This window comes from Coregonus clupeaformis, chromosome 7 (assembly GCF_020615455.1).
Source record: "Coregonus clupeaformis isolate EN_2021a chromosome 7, ASM2061545v1, whole genome shotgun sequence".
Classification (NCBI taxonomy): Eukaryota; Metazoa; Chordata; class Actinopteri; order Salmoniformes; family Salmonidae; genus Coregonus; species Coregonus clupeaformis.
In genome coordinates, this window is record NC_059198.1 from 36890698 (window position 1) to 36913576 (window position 22879).

General features: G+C 44.0%; 1 protein-coding gene across 3 annotated transcripts in view; it reads left to right on the top strand.

The window, feature by feature from the left end:
- Positions 1-22879, top strand: part of LOC121569346 (semaphorin-5A) — a 269684-nt gene that overhangs the window by 168872 nt on the left and 77933 nt on the right. For all 3 annotated transcript variants that reach the window (XR_006001351.2, XM_041880229.2, XM_041880230.2), the window contains exons 10-12: positions 2700-2904; positions 7236-7443; positions 17103-17220. Coding sequence is in view for 2 of the 3 variants with exons in the window: in XM_041880229.2 (XP_041736163.2) it covers positions 2700-2904; positions 7236-7443; positions 17103-17220 (531 nt within the window). In the remaining variant the exon portion in view is untranslated. The remainder of the gene's footprint in view (positions 1-2699; positions 2905-7235; positions 7444-17102; positions 17221-22879) is intronic.

Consider the following 22879-nt stretch of genomic DNA (forward strand, 5'->3'; position numbering starts at 1 on the left):
CAGGTAGAAGTTGCCATAACCACTGACCCAGGACCAGGTGTTATTACGTCCCCCTTATGGTTAAGGTTAGGGTTTATCTGCTGAGGGTTTATAGGCCTCAGCAGATTTAACACTAGAACCGCTGGGCCTTGACGAAGCCCCCTACAAGCTAACGAGCAGTCATTCTGACTGCAACATTCTAACAGTGTAATCAATACATTTCATGTATGCTATCACAAAAATAATCGTTTGGTTGTGTTTATGAAGGCCTTAAGTAACTTTATTTTTTTATTTCAAATAACACAATAGCATAGTCATTAGTTTATGTTACTGTAGGCTATATGTAAAAACTAAAAAAAAATAACAATTCAGGTGGTCAATCCATTTTATTTGTGGAGTGCCTTCGTTACAACTATGAAACAGAAAACATATGTGTTGGAAAATGTTAACAGTTTTTTCTCCACTCCCTTTTCTCCCCAATTTCGTGATATCCAATTGGTAGTTACGATCTTTTGTCTCATCGCTGCAACTCCCCTACGGACTCGGGAGAGACGGAGCCATGCGTCCCCCGAAACACGACCCTGCCAAGCCGCACTGCTTCTTGACACACCGCTCACTTAATCTGTAAGCCAGCCGCCCTATGTGTCGGGGGAAACACCGAAGTCAGCTTGCAGGCCCCCGGCCCGCCACAACGAGTCGCTAGAGCACGATGGGACAAGGACATCCCGGCCGGCCAAACCCTCCCCTAACCCGGACGATGCTGGGCCAATTGTCTCCCAGTTACGGCTGGCTGTGACACTAACAGCTTATTTAAATTACATTTAAAAAAAGAACAATCACCAAGACTCACGGTTAAGACGCACAGTCAAATGATGAAATCATCAGTAGCCTAAACATCATTATAATCGCCAAGTGGCCTTGATAAATAGTGAAACTCAGCACAAAAGCAATAATGCATTATAATGAATATGTGTCAATATGACAGCAGACAAAAATAGTCAACTATTGTCAGCTCCTGCTTGTATGTGTCTTCATGCATTGGTATCAGTTGGATTTCATTTAACTGTTATCCCTTTTTTGTAACTTTCACTTGCTTGACACACTTTGACATCCCTTTGTTTGGTTGTAATGCGTACTAATCTCTAGTTTTCTCTTTATTGTGGCCCCGTTGTCTTGTCATTTTTCTAGTTCTAGGGGCATGATTTTTTAAAATGGCGGAGTAATACATTTTGTACATTTATGAGCCGTCCAAATGACCTCTTTAGCGGTTCTAGTGCTAAAGCTCTGCGCTCTTTAGTGATGACACAGAGAATGGTGTATGACTGGGAGGGCTGGCAGGCTAAACAGATTACATACAGTCTAATCTACACTGTGGTTTGAATGTGATTTCAGTCTCTCAGGAGGTTGAGGGAGCTAGAGGGGCAGATACACACAGACACAGGCACACACACACACACAGCTACACACACAACTACACAAACACACAGACACAGCTACAGACACCCGGCCAGCTACACACATGTTCCATATTAAGAGAGTCTACTCATGTAACCAAAAGCCTAAGGTAAACTTGGTCAGCGAGTTTTACGCTGGATAGACACACATATTTGCACATGAAGAAAAACACACACACACACACACAAACACACACAAACACACACACACACACACACACACACACAACCCCAGACTCCTGTCAGCATACTGTAATACTCCCTTTAAGAGTGTGCCCCTAATCTCAGCTCGTTACCTGTATAAAAGACACCTGGGAGCCAGAAATCTTTCTGATTGAGAGGGGGTCAAATACTTATTTCCCTCATTAAAATGCAAATCAATTTATAACATTTTTGACATGCGTTTTTCTGGATTTTTGTTGTTGTTATTCTGTCTCTCACTGTTCAAATAAACCTACCATTAAAATTATAGACTGATCATTTCTTTGTCAGTGGGCAAACGTACAAAATCAGCAGGGGATCAAATACTTTTTTCCCTCACTGTATATCAATATGGCTTCTTGCTAGGAGATCAAGACAGCTAGAACGTTTAATGGGACCGTTTAATCCTTTCAAATTCCAAGAGAGAATAGCTGGTGTTGAAAGAATGTATTATTATTAATGTATTATTAGTCATTTTGATCTTTATTGTTGATAAGCTGTGATGTCATGGATGTGAAACAAAATGCAGGACCCACAGGGAAACCCACCCATTGGTCGTTCCCCACTCCTTATCAATATGTCTCCTTATCAATATGGCTCCTTATCAATATGTCTCCTTATCAATATGCCTCCTTATCAATATCTCCTTATCAATATTTCTCCTTATCAATATGGCTCCTTATCAATATATCCTTATCAATGTCTCCTTATCAATGTCTCCTTATCAATATGGCTCCTTATCAATGTCTCCTTATCAATATGGCTCCTTATCAATGTCTCTTTATCAATATGTCTCTTTATCAATATGATTCCTTATTAATATATCTCCTTATCGATTTGACTCCTTACCAATATGCCTCCTTATTAATAATACTCCTTATCAATATGTTTCCCTTTCAATATGCCTCCTTATCAATATGTCTCCTTATTAATATCTTCTTATCAATATATATCCTTATAATATCTCTCCTTATTAATATGTCTCCTTAGTAATATGACTCCTTATCAATACGCTTCCTTATTAGTACAGTATGATTCCTTATCAATATGTCTCCCTGTCTCCAGTGTGGTACCATAGACTATGGCTCCTATGTGAACCTGACAGAGAGGAACCTGCAGGATGCCCAGAAGTTCCTGCTGATGAACGAGGTGGTCCAGCCGGTCCAGCCTGTCCCTTACTTCATGGAGGACAACGTCCGCTTCTCCCACGTAGCTGTGGATGTGGTGCAGGGCAAAGACATGCTGTTCCACATCATCTACCTGGCTACAGGTATGTGTGTGTGGTCTTTATCATCTCTCAGGCAGGGAGAAGGAGGTTGTGTGTGTGTGTGTGTGTGTGTGTGTGTGTGCGTGCGTGTGTGTGTGCGTGTGTGTGTGTGTGTGTGTGTGTGTGTGTGTGTGTGTGCGTGTGTGAACGTGTTTAACTATACTCATGGGGACCAGAAGTCCCCACAAGAATAGTAAACAAAAAATGTTTTGACCAACTGGGGACATTTTGTTAGTCCCCACAAGGTCAAATGCTATTTCTAGGGGGTTTAGGTTTAAGGTAGAATTAGTGTTAATGTTAGAATTAGGGTTAGGGTTTGGAGTTAGGGTTAGGATTAGGAGTAAGGGTTAGGGTTAGGGTTAAGGTTAAGTTTAGGGTAAGGGTTAGGTTTAGGGTTAGGGAAAATGTTAAATGGTTATAAATTGTGTTTCCCCATAAGGTTAGTTAAACAAGACTCTTTATGTGTGCCGGTGTGTATGGCGGTTCATTGTGATCCCATTGTCAGCAGAATGAAAGCTTTGATGTCTCCTCAAAGCTCCAGCTAATGCTTTCCTTCACCACTCTACCATGAGCAGAGTCAAAGGGCTAGGAATCAGATAGATTGAAACACACACACACACACACACACACACACACACACACACACAAACATACACACACACACACAAACATACACTACCAGTCAAAAGTTTGGACACACCTACTCATTCAAGGGTTTTCTTTGTTTTTACTATTTTCTACATTATAGAATAATAGTGAAGACATCAAAACTATGGAATAACACATATGGAATCATGTAGTAACCAAAAGTGTTAAACAAATCAAAATATATTTTAGATTTTAGATTCTTCAAATAGCCACCCTTTGCCTTGATGACAGATTTGCATGCTCTTGGCATTCTCTCATCCAGCTTCACACAAATGCCATCCCTTTCCACACACTCAAACCTTCACTGAGAGAGGGTGAACACCTCTCAATCCCTCACTGAGAGATGGTAAACACCTCTCAATCCCTCACTGAGAGATGGTAAACACCACTCAATCCCTTACTGCGAGATGGTAAACCACTCAATCCCTCACTGAGAGATGGTAAACACCACTGAATCCCTCACTGGGAGATGGTAAACACCACTGAATCCCTCACTGGGAGATGGTAAACACCTCTCAATCCCTCACTGAGAGATGTTAAACACCTCTCAATCCCTGTCAAGAGGAAGCATGGCGGAAATGAGAAACACAAGTAGAGTATGTAACACATCAACCACAAAGAGGACAGGAAGGCTTTACCCCCTCTTACACTGCTGGCTTTACCCCCTCTTACACTGCCATGCTCTGTCTCACACAGCCATGCTCTGTCTCATACTGTCATGCACTGTCTCATACTGCCATGCTCTGTCTCATACTGCCATGCTATGTCTCATACTGCCATGCTCTGTCTCATACAGCCATGCTCTGTCTCATACAGCCATGCTCTGTCTCATACTTTCATGCTCTGTCTCATACTGTCATGCTCTGTCTCATACTGCCATGCTCTGTCTAATACTGCCATGCTCTGACTCATACTGCCATGCTATGTCTCATACTGCCATGCTCTGTCTCATACTGTCATGCTCTGTCTCATACTGCCATGCTCTGTCTCATACTGCCATGCTCTGACTCATACTGCCATGCTATGTCTCATACTGCCATGCTCTGTCTCATACAGCCATGCTCTGTCTCATACAGCCATGCTCTGTCTCATACTGCCATGCTCTGTCTCATACTGCCATGCTCTGTCTCATACTGTCATGCTCTGTCTCATACTGCCATGCTCTGTCTCATACTGCCATGCTCTGACTCATACTGCCATGCTATGTCTCATACTGCCATGCTCTGTCTCATACAGCCATGCTCTGTCTCATACAGCCATGCTCTGTCTCATACTTTCATGCTCTGTCTGATACTGCCATGCTCTGTCTCATACTACCATGCTTTGTCTCATACAGCCATGCTCTGTCTCATACAGCCATGCTCTGTCTCATACAGCCATGATATGTCTCATACTGCCATGATATGTCTCATACTGCCATTCTCTTTCTCATGCTGCCATTCTCTTTCTCATACAGCCATACTCTGTCTCATACTGCCATGCTTTGTCTCATACTGCCATGCTCTGTCTCATACTGCCATGCTACATCTCATACTGCCATGCTCTGTCTCAAAATGCCCATGCTGTCTCATACTGCCATGCTCTGTCTCATACTGCCATGCTACATCTCATACTGCCATGCTCTGTCTCATACTGCCATGCTCTGTCTCATACTGTCATGCTCTCTCATACTGCCATGCTCTGTCTCATACTGCCATTCTCTGTCTCATACTGCCATGCTACATCTCATACTGCCATGCTCTGTCTCAATCTGCCCATGCTGTCTCATACTGCCATGCTCTGTCTCATACGCTCATGCTCTGTCTCATACAGCCATGCTCTGTCTCATACTGCCATGCTCTGTCTCATACTGCCATGCTCTGTCTCATACTGCCATGCTCTGTCTCATACTGTCATGCTCTGTCTCATACTGCCATGTTCTGACTCATACTGCCATGCTCTGTCTCATACAGCCATGCTCTGTCTCATACTGCCATGCTCTGTCTCATACTGCCATGCTCTGTCTCATACTGCCATGCTCTGTCTCATACTGCCATGCTCTGTCTCATACTGCCATGCTCTGTCTCATACAGCCATGCTCTGTCTTATACTGCCATGCTCTGTCTCACAATGCCATGCTCTGTCTCATACTGCAATGCTCTGTCTCATACTGCCATGCTCTGTCTCATACTGCCATGCTCTGTCTTATACTGCCATGCTCTGTCTCATACTGCCATGCTCTGTCTCATAATGCCATGCTCTGTCTCATACTGCCATGCTCTGTCTCATACTGCCATGCTCTGTCTCATTCTGTATCTTTGTTATTTCTGGATCCCCCCTCCACCTGTTCTGCATCACTAGCCTTGGGGATTTTCTGTCTGTCTGGCCTGTTTAAAAAACATTGCTCCCATTGTGTTTGTGTGTGTGTGTGTAAGTGAGTGTGTGTGTGTGTGTGTGTGTGGATTTGTGTTTATGCGTGAATGTGTGTGTGTGTGTGTGTGTGTGTGTGATCAATGTGGCTTTAGAATGAGAGTGGTCAGTTCACAAAGGAGAAGAGTTTTTGGATGCTAACCAGACGCTAATGAAAACATCTGAACCAGTGCCAGGTCCATTAGCGACGGCTAGCACACATAGCTAATCAGCTATTAGTGCTGTAGTGCACTGCACTGATTGGGGCCATTCTCTGGTAGTTTTACTAGAAGGTCAAACGACTAGGTAGTGTATTCAGCCTGGTCACTGTGAGATCAGGTTGAGTGTAGTACAGTGTTTTGGCATTGTGAACCTCTTTAATTATTGTGTGAATAAAACAAACAAACAAACGGGTTTTAGCCAGGAACTAGCCAGGATCTATCCAGGAACTAGCCATCGAACTAGACAAAAACTGTCCAGGAACTAGCCGGGAACTAGCCAGGAACACAAACATTGTTGTAGCATGTGGACCCAAGGTATTGCCCACATTTCTTTGCCTGTAGCTTTTAGTCAAGTCGAGTCTTATACATTTCTGAGTATCTCAGATATCAGTTTCCCTCCAGATCTATAAAACATCCATTGCTGCATCTGTGAAAAACTCTACTTCAGGCAGGCCTGTACATTTGTATTTTACCACCATGAAGCTGTGTGTTTGGGAATAAGAATTCAACTTTCTTGCTGTTCTATGTTTAGATCTAATTATGTTCCCTTCCCCACAGGGAATATGTGTATAATTGACTATGTTTTCTTGAGTTGCCTCCAAATTCTGTATTTTACGCAATCACATGGTATTTTCCTATCCTGGCACTCACATGGGATTTTCATATCCTGGCAATCACATGGGATTTTCCTATCCTGGCCTGGAATACATTGAATTGAAGGGAGATACTCTGCATGACACAGATAGTCTCCATTACAGTATGGGAATGCTGAGATCATCTGTAAATCAAGACTTCCTATGACGGCAGAATTTAGCATGTCTAAAAACACTCCAGTTCAGATACGTTTCCAGAGAGAGTAAGATACTGTAAGTTCATTGGGGGATGTTGTAACTTTGACAAAGATGGTGTCAATGGTGACTCTTCCTCTCCCTCATCCACTCCCTAAAGAATACTTTATTTATTCCATATTAATCCATATTATCGCTCTTTTTTGTCTACCTCCTTCACCTCATCCTCCTCTTCCTCCTCTTCCTCTCTGATGACGAAACTTTCTCACTCTCGCTCCTCTCCCTCCAGACTATGGCACCATCCGTAAGGTCCTGTCTCCTCTGAACCAGTCCATGGGCAGCTGTCTATTGGATGAGATTGAGTTGTTTCCGCCCAGGAGGAGACAGCCAATCAGAAGCCTCCTGATCCTGCACAGCACCAGTGAGCTGTATGTCGGGGTCAGGGACCAGGTCATCAAGATACCACTGATGAGATGCAACTTTCACAAGACCAGAGAGTGAGTAGCAAACACACACACACACACACACACACACACACAAACAAACACACACACAACCTACTGGGTATCAAACCTGTGTCGCCCAGGCGACGCAGAACCGTGTTAGCTTCGGGTCTCAGGCAAGACCCAACCACACACCAACACACATACACCACTCCTCCTCAACTGTATGTAGTTACAGAGTAGTTACAAGCTAATTACTTCATTTATATAGTGGACCTGGCGTGATGCCAATGTAATATAAAGGGTAGTTCTACCTTCTTGTCCCCTCAGCTGCTGTGTCTGTTGTAGTGGGACGTATTGAATTTCTGACAGAGAGACACCAGATCGTTCAGAGCGCAGACCTGGATATGAACACGCTGCCAGGGAGAACAGTAGACCCATGACTCACAGAGACAGGCTGCGTCCCAAATGGCATCCTATTGCCTAAACTCAGCAACAACAAAAAAGAAACGTCCCCTTTTCAGGACCCTGTCTTTCAAAGATAATTAGTAAAAATTCAAATAACTTCACAGATTTTCACTGTAAAGGGTTTAAACACTGTTTCCCATGCTTGTTCAATGAACCATAAACAATTAATGAACATGCACCTGTGGAACGGTCGTTAAGACACTAACAGTTTACAGACGGTAGGCAATTAAGGTCACAGTTATGGAAACTTAGGACACTAAAGAGGCCTTTCTACTGACTCTGAAAAACACCAAAAGAAAGATGCCCAGGGTCCCTGCTCATCTGCGTGAACATGCCTTAGGCATGCAGCAAGGAGGCATGAGGACTGCAGATGTGGCCAGGGCAATAAATTGCAATGTCCATACTGTGAGAAGCCTAAGACAGCACTATAGGGAGACAGGACAGACAGCTGATCGTCCTCGCAGTGGCAGACCACGTGTAACAACACCTGCACAGGATCGGTACATCCGAACATCACACCTGTGGGACAGGTACAACTGCCCGAGTTACACCAGGAACGCACAATCCCTCCATCAGTGCTCAGACTCTCCGCAATAGGCTGAGAGAGGCTGGACTGAGGGCTTGTAGGCCTGTTGTAAGGCAAGTCCTCACCAGACATCACCGGCAACAATGTCGCCTATGGGCACAAACCCACCATCGCTGGACCAGACAGGACTGGCAAAAAGTGCTCTTCACTGACGAGTCGTGGTTTTGTCTCACCAGGGGTGATGGTCGGATTCGCATTTATCGTTGAAGGAATGAGCGTTACACCGAGGCCTGTACTCTGGAGCGGGATCGATTTGGAGGTGGAGGGTCCGTCATGGTCTGGGGCGGTGTGTCACAGCATCATCGGACTGAGCTTGTTGTCATTGCAGGCAATCTCAACGCTGTGCGTTACAGGGAAGACCTCCTCCTCCCTCATGTGGTACCCTTCCTGCAGGCTCATCCTGACCCTCCAGCATGACAATGTCACCAGCCATACTGCTCGTTCTGTGCGTGATTTCCTGCAAGACAGGAATGTCAGTGTTCTGCCATGGCCAGCGACGAGCCCGGATCTCAATCCCATTGAGCACGTCTGGAACCTGTTGGATCGGAGGGTGAGGGCTAGGGCCATTCCCCCCAGAAATGTCCGGGAACTTGCAGGTGCCATGGTGGAAGAGTGGGGTAACATCTCACAGCAAGGACTGGCAAATATGGTGCCGTCCATGATGAGGAGATGCACTGCAGTACTTAATGCAGCTGGTGGCCACACCAGACACTGACTGTTACTTTTGATTTTGAACCCCCCTTTGTTCAGGGACACATTATTCAATTTCTGTTAGTCACATGTCTGTGGAACTTGTTCATAGTAACACCTGGGCCTATAGGAGATACATGGTAACACCTGGGGCTGTAGGAGATACATGGTAACACCTGGGGCTGTAGGAGATACATATTAACACCTGGGGCTGTAGGAGATACATATTAACACCTGGGACTATAGGAGATACATGGTAACACCTGGGGCAATAGGATATACATGGTAACACCTGGGGCAATAGGAGATACATGGAGACACCTGGGGCAATAGGAGATACATGGTAACACCTGGGACTATAGGAGATTAATATTAACACCTGGGGCTGTAGGAGATACATAGTAACACCTGGGACAATAGGAGATACATGGTAACACCTGGGGCAATAGGAGATACATGGAGACACCTGGGGCAATAGGAGATACATGGAGACACCTGGGGCAATAGGAGATACATGGTAACATCTGGGACTATAGGAGATACATATTAACACCTGGGGCTGTAGGAGATACATATTAACACCTGGGGCTGTAGGATATACATATTAACACCTGGGGCTGTAGGAGATACATGGTAACACCTGGGGCTGTAGCAGATGTAAAAAAAATATTTAACCTTTATTTAACCAGGTAAGCCAGTTGAGAACAAGTTCTCATTTACAACTGCGACCTGGCCAAGATAAAGCAAAGCAGTGCGATAAAAACAACAACACAGCCACACACACATTCACACAGCCATAAATCCACACCATATATCCAGAAGCAATCCCCCTGCTGGTGTGAGTGTCACAAAAGTATTGAGTCCTTCATCCATCCAGCCAGTCACACATTGTAATGTGAAGCATGGGAAGTATGACTCTTCTTTCCTTATAATGGCTTCAGTCCAACTTCAGTCTGACAGCCAATTAAGAGAGATGTTTCTGAGCCACTATCTGGGCTCCACACAGACGAGGGAGGCTGCCCTCCTCCTATTTTTTTATTTTTATTTCACCTTTATTTAACCAGGGAAGCCAGTTGAGAACAAGTTCTCGTTTACAACTGCGACCTGGCCAAGATAAAGCAAAGCAGTGCGATAAAAACATGAACACAGAGTTACATATGGGGTAAAAAAAACATAAAGTCAAAATACAACAGAAAATATATATACAGTGTGTGCAAATGTAGCAAGTTATGGAGGTAAGGCAATAAATAGGCTATAGTGCAAAATAATTACAATTAGTATTAACACTGGAATGCTAGATGTGCAAGAGATTATGTGCAAATAGAGATACTGGGGTGCAAAATAGCAAAATAAATAACAATATGGGGATGAGGTAGTTGGGTGGGCTAATTTCAGAAAGGCTGTGTACAGGTGCAGTGATCGGTAAGCTGCTCTGACAACTGACGCTTAAAGTTATTGAGGGAGATAAGAGTCTCCAGCTTCAGAGATTTTTGCAGTTTGTTCCAGTCATTGGCAGCAGAGAACTGGAAGGAATGGCGGCCAAAGGAGGTGTTGGCTTTGGGGATGACCAGTGAGATATACCTGCTGGAGCGCAGACTACGGGTGGGTGTTGCTATGGTGACCAGTGAGCTAAGATAAGACAGGGATTTGCCTAGCAGTGATTTATAGATGACCTGGAGCCAGTGGGTTTGGCAACGAATATGTAGTGAGGGCCAGCCAACAAGAGCGTACAGGTCACAATGGTGGGTGGTATATGGGGCTTTGGTGACAAAACGGATGGCACTGTGATAGACTACATCCAATTTGCCAAGTAGGGTGTTGGAGGCTATTTTGTAAATGACATCGCCGAAGTCAAGGATCGGTAGGATAGTCAGTTTTACGAGGGCATGTTTGGCAGCATGAGTGAAGGAGGCTTTGTTGCGAAATAGGAAGCTGATTCTAGATCTAACTTTTGATTGGAGATGCTTAATGTGAGTCTGGAAGGAGAGTTTACAGTCTTACCAGACACCTAGGTATTTGTAGTTGTCCACATACTCTAGGTCAGACCCGCCGAGAGTAGTGATTCTAGTCGGGTGGGCGGGTGCCAGCAGCATTCGATTGAAGAGCATGCATTTAGTTTTACTAGTGTTTAAGAGCAGTTGGAGGCTACGGAAGGAGTGTTGTATGGCATTGAAGCTCGTTTGGAGGTTTGTTAACACAGTGTCCAATGAAGGGCCAGATGTATACAAAATGGTGTCGTCCGCATAGAGGTGGATCCGAGCGTCACCAGCAGCAAGAGCGACATCATTGATATACACAGAGAATAGAGTCGGCCCGAGAAATGAACCCTGTGGCACGCCCATAGAGACGGCCAGAGGTCCAGACAACAGGCCCTCCGATTTGACACATTGAACTCTATCTGAGAAGTAGTTGGTGAATCAGGCGAGGCAGTCATTAGAGAAACCAAGGCTATTTAGTCTGCCAATAAGAATGCAGTGGTTGACAGAGTCGAAAGCCTTGGCCAGGTCGATGAAGACGGCTGCGCAGTACTGTCTTTTACATGGTACATATTAACACCTGGGGCTGTAGGAGTTACATGGTAACACCTGGGGCAATAGGAGATACATATTAACACCTGGGACTATAGGAGATACATATTAACACCTGGGGCTGTAGGAGATACATATTAACACCTGGGACTATAGGAGATACATATTAACACCTGGGGCTATAGGAGATACATATTAACACCTGGGACTATAGGAGATACATGGTGACACCTGGGGCTGTAGGAGATACATGGTAACACCTGGGGCTGTAGGAGATACATGGTAACACCTGGGGCTGTAGGAGATACATATTAACACCTGGGGCTGTAGGAGATACATGGTGACACCTGGGGCTGTAGGAGATACATGGTGACACCTGGGGCTGTAGGAGATACATGGTAACACCTGGGCCTATAGGAGATACATGGTAACACCTGGGGCTGTATGAGATACATATTAACACCTGGGGCTGTAGGTAGCTTAGTGGTTAAGAGCGTTGTGCCAGTAACCGAAAGGTCGCTGGTTCTAATCCCCGAGCCGACTAGGTGAAAAATCTGTCGATGTGCCCTTGAGCAAGGCACTTAACCCTAATTGCTCCTGTAAGTTGCTCTGGATAAGAGCGTCTGCTAAATGACTAAAATGTAAATGTAGGAGATACATGGTAACACCTGGGGCTGTAGGAGATACATGGTAACACCTGGGGCTGTAGGAGATACATATTAACACCTGGGGCTGTAGGAGATACATGGTGACACCTGGGGCTGTAGGAGATACATGGTAACACCTGGGGCTGTAGGAGATACATGGTAACACCTGGGGCTGTATGAGATACATATTAACACCTGGGGCTGTAGGAGATACATGGTAACACCTGGGGCTGTAGGAGATACATATTAACACCTGGGGCTGTAGGAGATACATGGTAACACCTGGGGCTGTAGGAGATACATGGTAACACCTGGGGCTGTAGGAGATACATATTAACACCTGGGGCTGTAGGAGATACATATTAACACATGGGGCTGTAGGAGATACATGGTGACACCTGGGGCTGTAGGAGATACATGGTAACACCTGGGACTGTATGAGATACAGTGGGGAGAACAAGTATTTGATACACTGCCGATTTTGCAGGTTTTCCTACTTACAAAGCATGTAGAGGTCTGTAATTTTTATCATAGGTACACTTCAACTGTGAGAGACGGAATCTAAAAAAATCCAGAAAATCACATTGTATGATTTTTAAGTCATTAATTTGCATTTTATTGCATGACATAAGTATTTGATCACCTACCAACCAGTAAGAATTCCGGCTCTCACAGACCTGTTAGTTTTTCTTTAAGAAGCCCTCCTGTTCTCGTTACCTGTATAAAAGACACCTGTCCACACACTCAATCAAACAGACTCCAACCTCTCCACAATGGCCAAGACCAGAGAGCTGTGTAAGGACATCAGGGATAAAATTGTAGACCTGCACAAGGCTGGGATGGGCTACAGGATAATAGGCAAGCAGCTTGGTGAGAAGGCAACAACTGTTGGCCCAATTATTAGAAAATGGAAGAATTTCAAGATGACGGTTAATCACCCTCGGTCTGGGGCTCCATGCAAGAACTCACCTCGTGGGGCATCAATGATCATGAGGAAGGTGAGGGATCAGCCCAGAACTACACGGCAGGACCTGGTCAATGACCTGAAGAGAGCTGGGACCACAGTCTCAAAGAAAACCATTAGTAACACACTACGCCGTCATGGATTAAAATCCTGCAGCGCACGCAAGGTCCCCCTGCTCAAGCCAGCGCATGTCCAGGCCCGTCTGAAGTTTGCCATTGACCATCTGGATGATCCAGAGGAGGAATGGGAGAATGTCATGTGGTCTGATGAGACAAAAATAGAGCTTTCTGGTCTAAACTCCACTCGCCGTGGTTGAAGGAAGAAGAAGGATGAGTACAACCCCAAGAACACCATCCCAACCATGAAGCATGGAGGTGGAAACATAATTCTTTGGGGATGCTTTTCTGCAAAGGGGACAGGACGACTGCACCGTATTGAGGGGAGGATGGATGGGGCCATGTATCGTGAAATCTTGGCCAACAACCTCCTTCCCTCAGTAAGAGCATTGAAGATGGGTCGTGGCTGGGTCTTCCAGCAAGACAATGACCCGAAACACACAGCCAGGGCAACTAAGGAGTGGCTCCGTAAGAAGCATCTCAAGGTCCTGGAGTGGCCTAGCCAGTCTCCAGACCTGAACCCAATAGAATCTTTGGAGGGAGCTGAAAGTCCGTATTGCCCAGCGACAGCCCCGAAACCTGAAGGATCTGGAGAAGGTCTGAATGGAGGAGTGGGCCAAAATCCCTGCTGCAGTGTGTGCAAACCTGGTCAAGACCTACAGGAAACGTATGATCTCTGTAATTGCAAACAAAGGTTTCTGTTCCAAATATTAAGTTCTGCTTTTCTGATGTATCACATACTTATGTCATGCAATAAAATGCAAATTAATTACTTAAAAATCATACAATGTGATTTTCTGGATTTTTGTTATAGATTCCGTCTCTCACAGTTGAAGTGTACCTATGATAAAAATTACAGACCTCTACATGCTTTGTAAGTAGGAAAACCTGCAAAATCGGCAGTGTATCAAATACTTGTTCTCCCCACTGTACATGGTGACACCTGGGGCTGTAGGAGATACATATTAACACCTGGGGCTGTAGGAGATACATATTAACACCTGGGGCTGTAGGAGATACATATTAACACCTGGGGCTGTAGGAGATCATCAGAAATTATAGATTGTTATTTATTCACTTCTGACAGACGTTGTATGTGTGTGTGTGTGTGTGTGTGTGTGTGTGTGTGTGTGTGTGTGTGTGTGTGTGTGTGTGTGTGTGTGTGTGAGTGTGCGTGTGCGACAGTACACAATATATTGCTATTATATCCCACACAGCACTGGGAGTCTCTTAGGCTATTACCAGCTATTATTATATGTCTGTCTCAGAGATCAGTCTATGTTGTGTCTCATAGATCAGTCTATGTTGTGTGTCAGAGATCAGTCTATGTTGTGTCTCATAGATCAGTCTATGTTGTGTCTCATAGATCAGTCTATGTTGTGTGTCAGAGATCAGTCTATGTTGTGTGTCAGAGATCAGTCTATGTTGTGTGTCAGAGATCAGTCTATGTGGTGTCTCAGTGATCAGTCTATGTTGTGTGTCAGAGATCAGTCTATGTTGTGTCTCAGAGATCAGTCTATGTTGTGTCTCAGATATCCTTCTATGTTGTGTCTCAGAGATCAGTCTATGTTGTGTCTCAGTGATCAGTCTATGTTGTGTCTCAGAGATCAGTCTATGTTGTGTCTCAGAGATCAGTCTATGTTGTGTCTCAGATATCCTTCTATGTTGTGTCTCAGAGATCAGTCTATGTTGTGTCTCAGAGAGCAGTCCATGTTGTGTCTCAGAGATCAGTCCATGTTGTGTCTCAGAGATCAGTCCATGTTGTGTCTCAGAGATCAGTCCATGTTGTGTCTCAGAGATCAGTCCATGTTGTGTGTCTCGTGACACAGCTCTCTTATTCGCATTACAGAAGAGAGACATCAGGTACTTTATTGTGCTCTAAATCTCCCAAACAGAGACCTGAAAAAGCTGCTTCCTTGCCAAATCTGTATTGTGAAAATAGTTTGTTTAAAGCAGAAAATATGTAGACATTCAAATACATGCTTCAAGCATTTTGACTGAACAAGGCCTAACATAGAGAGACGTCTGGATAATTGGCCTATAAGGTTTCCAGATCAGAACATGACTCTGGAACAATCTTTTCACAACTGATTATGTCACAGTGTACTATATCTTCCCTCTCTCCTCCTCTCTCCTTCTCTCTCCACCTCTCTCCTTCTCTCTCCTCCTCTCTCCATATCTCTCCTTCTCTCTCCTTCTCTCCTCCTCTCTCCATCTCTCTCCTTCTCTCTCCTTCTCTCTCCTCCTCTCTCCTTCTCTCTCCATCTCTCTCCTTCTCTCTCCTCCTCTCTCCACCTCTCTCCTTCTCTCTCCTTCTCTCCTCCTCTCTCCTCCTCTCCTCCTCTCTCCACCTGTCTCCTTCTCTCTCCTTCTCTCCTCCTCTCTCCTCCTCTCTCCATCTCTCTCCTTCTCTCTCCTCCTCTCTCCATCTCTCTCCTTCTCTCTTCTTCTCTCTCCTCCTCTCTCCATCTCTTTCCTTCTCTCTCCTTCTCTCCTCCTCTCTCCTCCTCTCTCCATCTCTCTCCTTCTCTCTCCTCCTCTCTCCATCTCTCTCCTTCTCTCTCCTCCTCTCTCCATCTCTCTCCTTCTCTCTCCTTCTCTCCTCCTCTCTCCTCCTCTCTCCATCTCTCTCCTTCTCTCTCCTCCTCTCTCCATCTCTCTCCTTCTCTCTCCTTCTCTCCTCCTCTCTCCTCTTCTCTCCACCTCTCTCCTCCTCTCTCCACCTCTCTCCTTCTCTCTCCTCCTCTCTCCATCTCTCTCCTCCTCTCTCCACCTCTCTCCTTCTCTCTCCTTCTCTCTCCATCTCTCTCCTTCTCTCTCCTCCTCTCTCCTCCTCTCTCCTCCTCTCTCCACCTCTCTCCTTCTCTCTCCTTCTCTCTCCTTCTCTCTCCTTCTCTCTCCTCCTCTCTCCACCTCTCTCCTTCTCTCTCCTTCTCTCCTCCTCTCTCCTCCTCTCTCCATCTCTCTCCTTCTCTCTCCTCCTCTCTCCATCTCTCTCCTTCTCTCTCCTCCTCTCTCCTCCTCTCTCCATCTCTCTCCTTCTCTCTCCATCTGTGGTCCTCTGTAGCTCAATTGGTAGAGCATGGCGCTTGTAACGCCAGGGTAGTGGGTTCGATCCCCGGGACCACCCATACGTAAAAATGTATGCATTTATGACTGTAAGTTGCTTTGGATAAAAGCGTCTGCTAAATGGCATATTATTATTATCTCCTTCTCTCTCCATCTCTTTCCTTCTCTCTCCTCCTCTCTCCATCTCTCTCCTTCTCTCTCCATCTGTGGTCCTCTGTAGCTCAATTGGTAGAGCATGGTGCTTGTAACACCAGGGTAGTGGGTTCGATCCCCGGGACCACCCATACGTAAAAATGTATGCACACATGACTGTATGTTGCTTTGGATAAAAGCGTCTGCTAAATGGCATATTATTATTATGTCCTCCTCTCTCCTTCTCTCTCCTCCTCTCTCCTTCTCTCTCCTCCTCTGTCCTCCTCTCTCCTCCTCTCTCCTTCTCTGTCCTCCTCTCTCCATCTCTCTCCTCTCTCCTTCTCTCTCCTTCTCTCTCCTTCTCTCTCCTCCTCTGTCCTCCTCTCTCCTCCTCTCTCCATCTCTCTCCTTCTCTGTCCTCCTCTCTCCTCCTCTCTCCATCTCTCTCCTTCTCTCTCATTAATGAATATATTAATCAATCAACCAATCACTATTCTCTCTCCACTCTGTCAGGGGGTGTGTGGGGGCGAGGGACCCCTACTGCGGCTGGGACTTGGTGTTAAGGAAGTGTACCACCCTGGAGGAGAGCGTCAGCATGAGCCAATGGGAACAGAGCATCACACAATGCCCTGTGAGTACCCAGAATGCACTGTACCACACACACACACACACAGTCACCCTCTGGGAAATACATTTTCTCCCCAGCAAATCCTGTTGAAATGAATAGGGGTGCTTACTCAATCAATCTCCACTGTCTTCGTGATCATTACCTCATTCTCAGCAGTCCGCCCATTCATTCTTCCCCCTCCCAATTGGGGGGATTGATTTCACTTCGTCACCACTAAATGAAAGGGTAATTGTTGTGTGTCTGACAGACTGTATTGCTGCCCTAGTCTTGTATGTGGTTTCATGTTCAACAGGTTAAATGGTACTAGTAGACAGCCAACAGTATCTGTTGGCAAACACCTACACACACACTCACACACACACACGCACACACACACTCACCTACACACACTCACTCACACACACGCACTCACACGCACACTCACAAACATGCACACACACCAAAGCATTACTCATACAGTCTTTTTCACCGTCAGACCTAAGTAGTACTCTCTACTGGTCAGAGAGCACTGGCTGTCTCCGTCTGATGACATCATAGTCAGCTAAAATACAGTGTAAAACACTGTCACTATTACAGGTGTCCTCGCCTGTTCTCTGGCTCTGCTTCCCTCCTTTTGACGACGTCAGACAACTGCCAAAGACAAGAGGGGAACGTAATGTTTGCTTATGTAACCTTTATTTAGCCAGGTAAATCATTGAGAACGAGAACAGATTCTCTTTTACAATAACGTCCTGTCAGCCAGCAGAACAATGGATTCCTGTGTTGCCCAGACAAACTGTGAGTCATTTGGTTATTATTGTAGGACTTCCATAGCCATGGTTATTAAAACACACTGACGACTGGCAGTCCAAATACCCTTAAAGGGATACTTCTGAATTTTGGCAATGAGGACCTTTATCTACTTCCCCACTTCCCCAGAGTCAGATGAACTCGTGGATACCCATTTTTATGTCTCTGTGTCCAGTACGAAGGAAGTTAGAGGTCGTTTTGTGAGCCAATGCTAACATGCGTTCGTTGCGCTAATGCTAGTTACCAATTGCGCTAGTGCTAGTTAGCAACTTCCTTCAAACTGCACGCAGAGACATAAAAATGGTATTCACGTCCAGTGAAGGCTGGTGACTTGAAAAATTGAGGAGGATGGGAGACCCACGGTATAGGCGCGGTACGCACGGAGACGACAAAGTGTGTTTCAGAAATCATCAAAGACTAATTATTTTAACCTAAAGCATTTAATAAAGACATGTATAGTAGAATATTATGGGGAATGGGAATGAGAGGGTTGCACAGCTTTGGGAAGGGATCACAGCACTGATTGAATGAGGGTATGAGGAATGAGTTGAGGTGTTCAGAGGCTTCAGTGCAGGACAGGATTTAACTGGGAAGACAAAAAACAATAACACAACACACTACATAGTTAGACAAAAGAGCTAAGAATGAGTTAGTCCATGCATGGAGTAAAACCATTGATGCGTAATAATGTGATTGTGTTTGTATGTGATTGACTCTATATACAGTAATGAGAGAAAATTGATAGGGGTACTCACAGTGCTTGGAGAGGAAACATTCAATGTGCCAGTGGATGAGCGGGCACATGAGATGTGGCTTCAGTTCATGTCAGGAGAAAGTTGACAATGGTAGTGGAGTGGAGCAGTCATCACCTCTTAATCAGGGAACAGGAGGGGACTTAGCTGCAAATACAAATAGCAGATACATTCCATTACAGCTGCGCCATCGTAGGTTTGGACAACAAGTTTCTCTATGAAGTTAAATTCAGACATCTCAAAATTCATAAAGTCAAACACAGACTGCGCATCTCGCCCACTGGACACATCAAAGTAGCCCAAGAAACGTTCCTGAATAAAGCCCAGATCATCCACATACCTGACGATAACTGACAACTGCAAGCAGACTGGTGGCACCATAGGTCCCAGAGCGGTGGGGCAATTTTTACCCCTGGGGCCTGGAGTTTTTCCTTATCTGGGAAAACTCTGGACCCTATAAGGTATGACAGTGATTAATCCGTTGAAAAAGGTTTTATATGGGCTATGATGGGATCAGTTTTTCCTAATCAGGTCACGTGGTTTTAAAAAACTCCTGGAAAAAAAACTCCTGGCCCTGGGGGGGATGACAACTCTGTCAAACTGCAGCTACCTTATATTTGTTCATATTAATTATATTTAGACTAGATTAGGAGGGGGATTTCCTCTACCCAGACACATAGACAACAACTGATAGACAATAGAACTCACAGGGCTGAGCTTGCTCTATGCATGTTTGCATCATGCAGGCCTATGCAACTGTAGCCCTCATAAAAAATATACTCACATCTGTCATCAATATTATGTTGATTGATTAATTCCAGTTAATCGTTTTGGATTGAAAACATATTGGCAGACTAGCCATCACATTCACATTTTCTCCTGACACACAAATGGACTATAAATACATACCGTTACCAATTAGTTACCCTGACCAGATGGACAGGGCACATAGGCTGTATGCATCTGCTATTATAAGTAGCCTACAGTTGATCAGACTGAAAAATAATATTGTTTTCATCCCGTACTGTGATGAGTGTGATGGAAAGGAGTCAGGCGCAGGAGGGTAATCACCGAATACAGAGTTTATTCCTTCGTAGACACACAAATGCGCTCAAATAGCGATCAACGAAACAGGCACAGGGGAAACTGTCATCCCTGGCAAATACACTGTAACGGATATCCAATAATACATAGGCACAGGGGAAAATCTACCCTGGCAACACACTAGGTTCATTCTCTGATCCTAATTCTCTGATTGTATGGACAACATGTCAGTTCATACTGCAAAAGCTTTGATTGGAGGACGTCCTCCGGAAGTGGTCACAATTACCATGTATGTCTATGGAAGGGGGTGAGGCCTACGAGCCTCCTATGTTTTGTATTGAAGTCAATGTAGCCAGAGGAGGACCAATGTCCCCCGGCTACACCATGGTGCTACCCCAGACAGTGCTGTTGAAGTTACTGCAAAACAGTGTATTTTAATCAATTATTTGGTGACATATGAATATATTTAGCATAGTTTTATCTAAAAAGGATAACTTTCTTAATGTTTCACTATTTTTATTTTTATGAAATTTCACTGAGGAGGATGGTCCTCCCCTTCCTCCTTTGAGGAGCCTCCACTGCCACGAGTTCGTCTGACTCTGGGGAAGTAGATAAAGGGCCTCATTGCCAAAATCCTGAAGTATCCCTTTAACTGTTAAAAGAGAAGAGACAGGAATATTGGGGATAAAAATGACTACAAAGTCAATGATGCTTTTGTGATGTTACTGCATGGAGATGTATTCACATTACCCTAATAGGCTTTTGTGATTTTAAAGTGGTTTTCCTCACCATGGAACTGAACTTTCAGAGAACTTAGAGGATAGATGAAGTTTATATTTGACATATTTTTGTGGTTAAGATCTGGATAGGGACCTGTTCCTAGGTGTAATGTGTAGTAGCTCAGTGAGTGGGTAGACAGGAGACAGCTTTACCAACCTATTCGCAAAACCATCTGGTGCTGGACTGGACTCCCTGTGGAAATAAACAATAGGGAAAAAGTTTTTGTTAAAGTTTTAAGAAGTTTGTATTTTTTTAGTTTTAAGTTAAGTAAAATAAATCTTAGTCACCATGTTCACCGAATGTATTTTTTAGGCAATTAAACTACGAATGGAAAAACTGAACCTGGAATGAAATGGAAGCATCCTATTCACCTTATGTTTTTAACATTTCAAACTGAAACTGAAATTGAATGGAAGCATCCTATTCCCTTCTCCCTCTACAGCACACTGATTTCAAACCCAAGAATAAATTGCACTTTCTCTAATATGTGTGAGAAACGATAGAGAAGTCTGCTGATGCAATTCCACTGAGACCGTGAAATAATCAATTATTCTTGCTGTGATGTTTCCTAGCGTATATATGTAATACAAAACACTTTTCTTCCCCCCACAAACTATTGTTTTATCTAGCCCTCGCCTCGGCAGCAAAATATCACCCTTTTGTCCATCCCTCTATTCAAGCCTTTCATCTCATTAGCGTCTATTCAAGCCTTTCATCTCATTAGCATCTATTCAAGCCTTTTATCTGATTAGCATATATTTTAGCCTTTCATTTCATTAGCATCTATTCTAGCCTTTCATATAATTAGCATATATTCTAGCCTTTCATTTCATTAGCATCTATTCTAGCCTTTAATACCATTAGCATCTATTCAAGCCTTTCTACATTAGCATATCTTCTAGCTTTTCATATCCTTAGCATATACTCTAGCATTTCATCACATTAGCATATATTCTGGCCTTTCATCTCATTTGCATCTATTCTAGCCTTTCATCTCATTAGTATCTATTCTAGCCTTTAATACCATTAGCATCTATTCAAGCCTTTCATTTCATTAGCATCTATTCAAGCCTTTCATCTCATTAGCATATATTATAGCTTTTCATCTCCTTAGCATCTATTCTTTATCCGTCTTAGCTAAAAGAGATGCAATATAGCTCTCTCCCTTTCTCTCCCTCCCCTCTCTCTCTCTTCCTCTCTCTGGTCTCTTTCTCTGCTCCCCCTCTCTCTTTCTTTCGTTCTCTTCCTCTCTCTCTCTCTCTTTCTCTCTCTCTCTCCTCTCTCTCTCTTTCTCTGTTGCTTCCTCTCTGATCTCTCTCTGCTCCCTCTCGCTCTCACTCTCTCTCTCTCTCGCTTTCTCTTTCTCTCGCTTCCTCTGTTCTCTCTCTCTCTCTCTGTGCTCTCTCTCCATCTCTGCATCATCTCTCTCCATTCATGAGAATGTGTTTCTCTCATAGTAAGGTCTTCCAATTTAGACTGTCGACTGGGTTCAATTACCAATAATAGAAGGGCAGATTTTATTTCAGTTCAGTTCAGTTTCAGTTCAAAATGTATCCACTCACTAACTGTAAGTCGCTCTGGATAAGAGCGTTTTTTCTCTCTCATCATTCATTTCCCTTATGTTTTACTCAGCTGAACTATGTGTTTTGTCCCTTGTGAATTATAATTTAAAAAATCATACTATCTTTTTATTTATATATCTCCTCCTTTGGATACATCTCGTGGTGTCCATATCTCTATATCTCTATATCTACATATCTCTATATCTCCATATCTCCATATCTCTATATCTACATATCTACATATCTCTATATCTACATATATATATCTCTCTATATCTCTATATCTCCATATCTCCATATCTCTATATCTCCATATCTCCATATCTCTATATATCCATATCTACATATCGACATATGTCTATATCTACATATCTCTATATCTACATATATCTATCTCTCTATATCTCCATATCTCTATATATCCATATCTACATATCTACATATCTTTATATCTACATATCTCCATATCTCTATCTCTCTATATCTCTATATATCCATATCTCCATATCTCTATATATCCATATCTCTATGTCTGCATATCTCTATATCTCCATAGATCCATATCTCCATATCTCTATATATCCATATCTCTATATCTCCATATCTCTATATCTCCATAGATCCATATCTCCATATCTCTATATATCCATATCTCTATATCTCCATATCTCCATATCTCCATATCTCCATATCTCTATATCTCCATAGATCCATATCTCCATATCTCTAGTGATT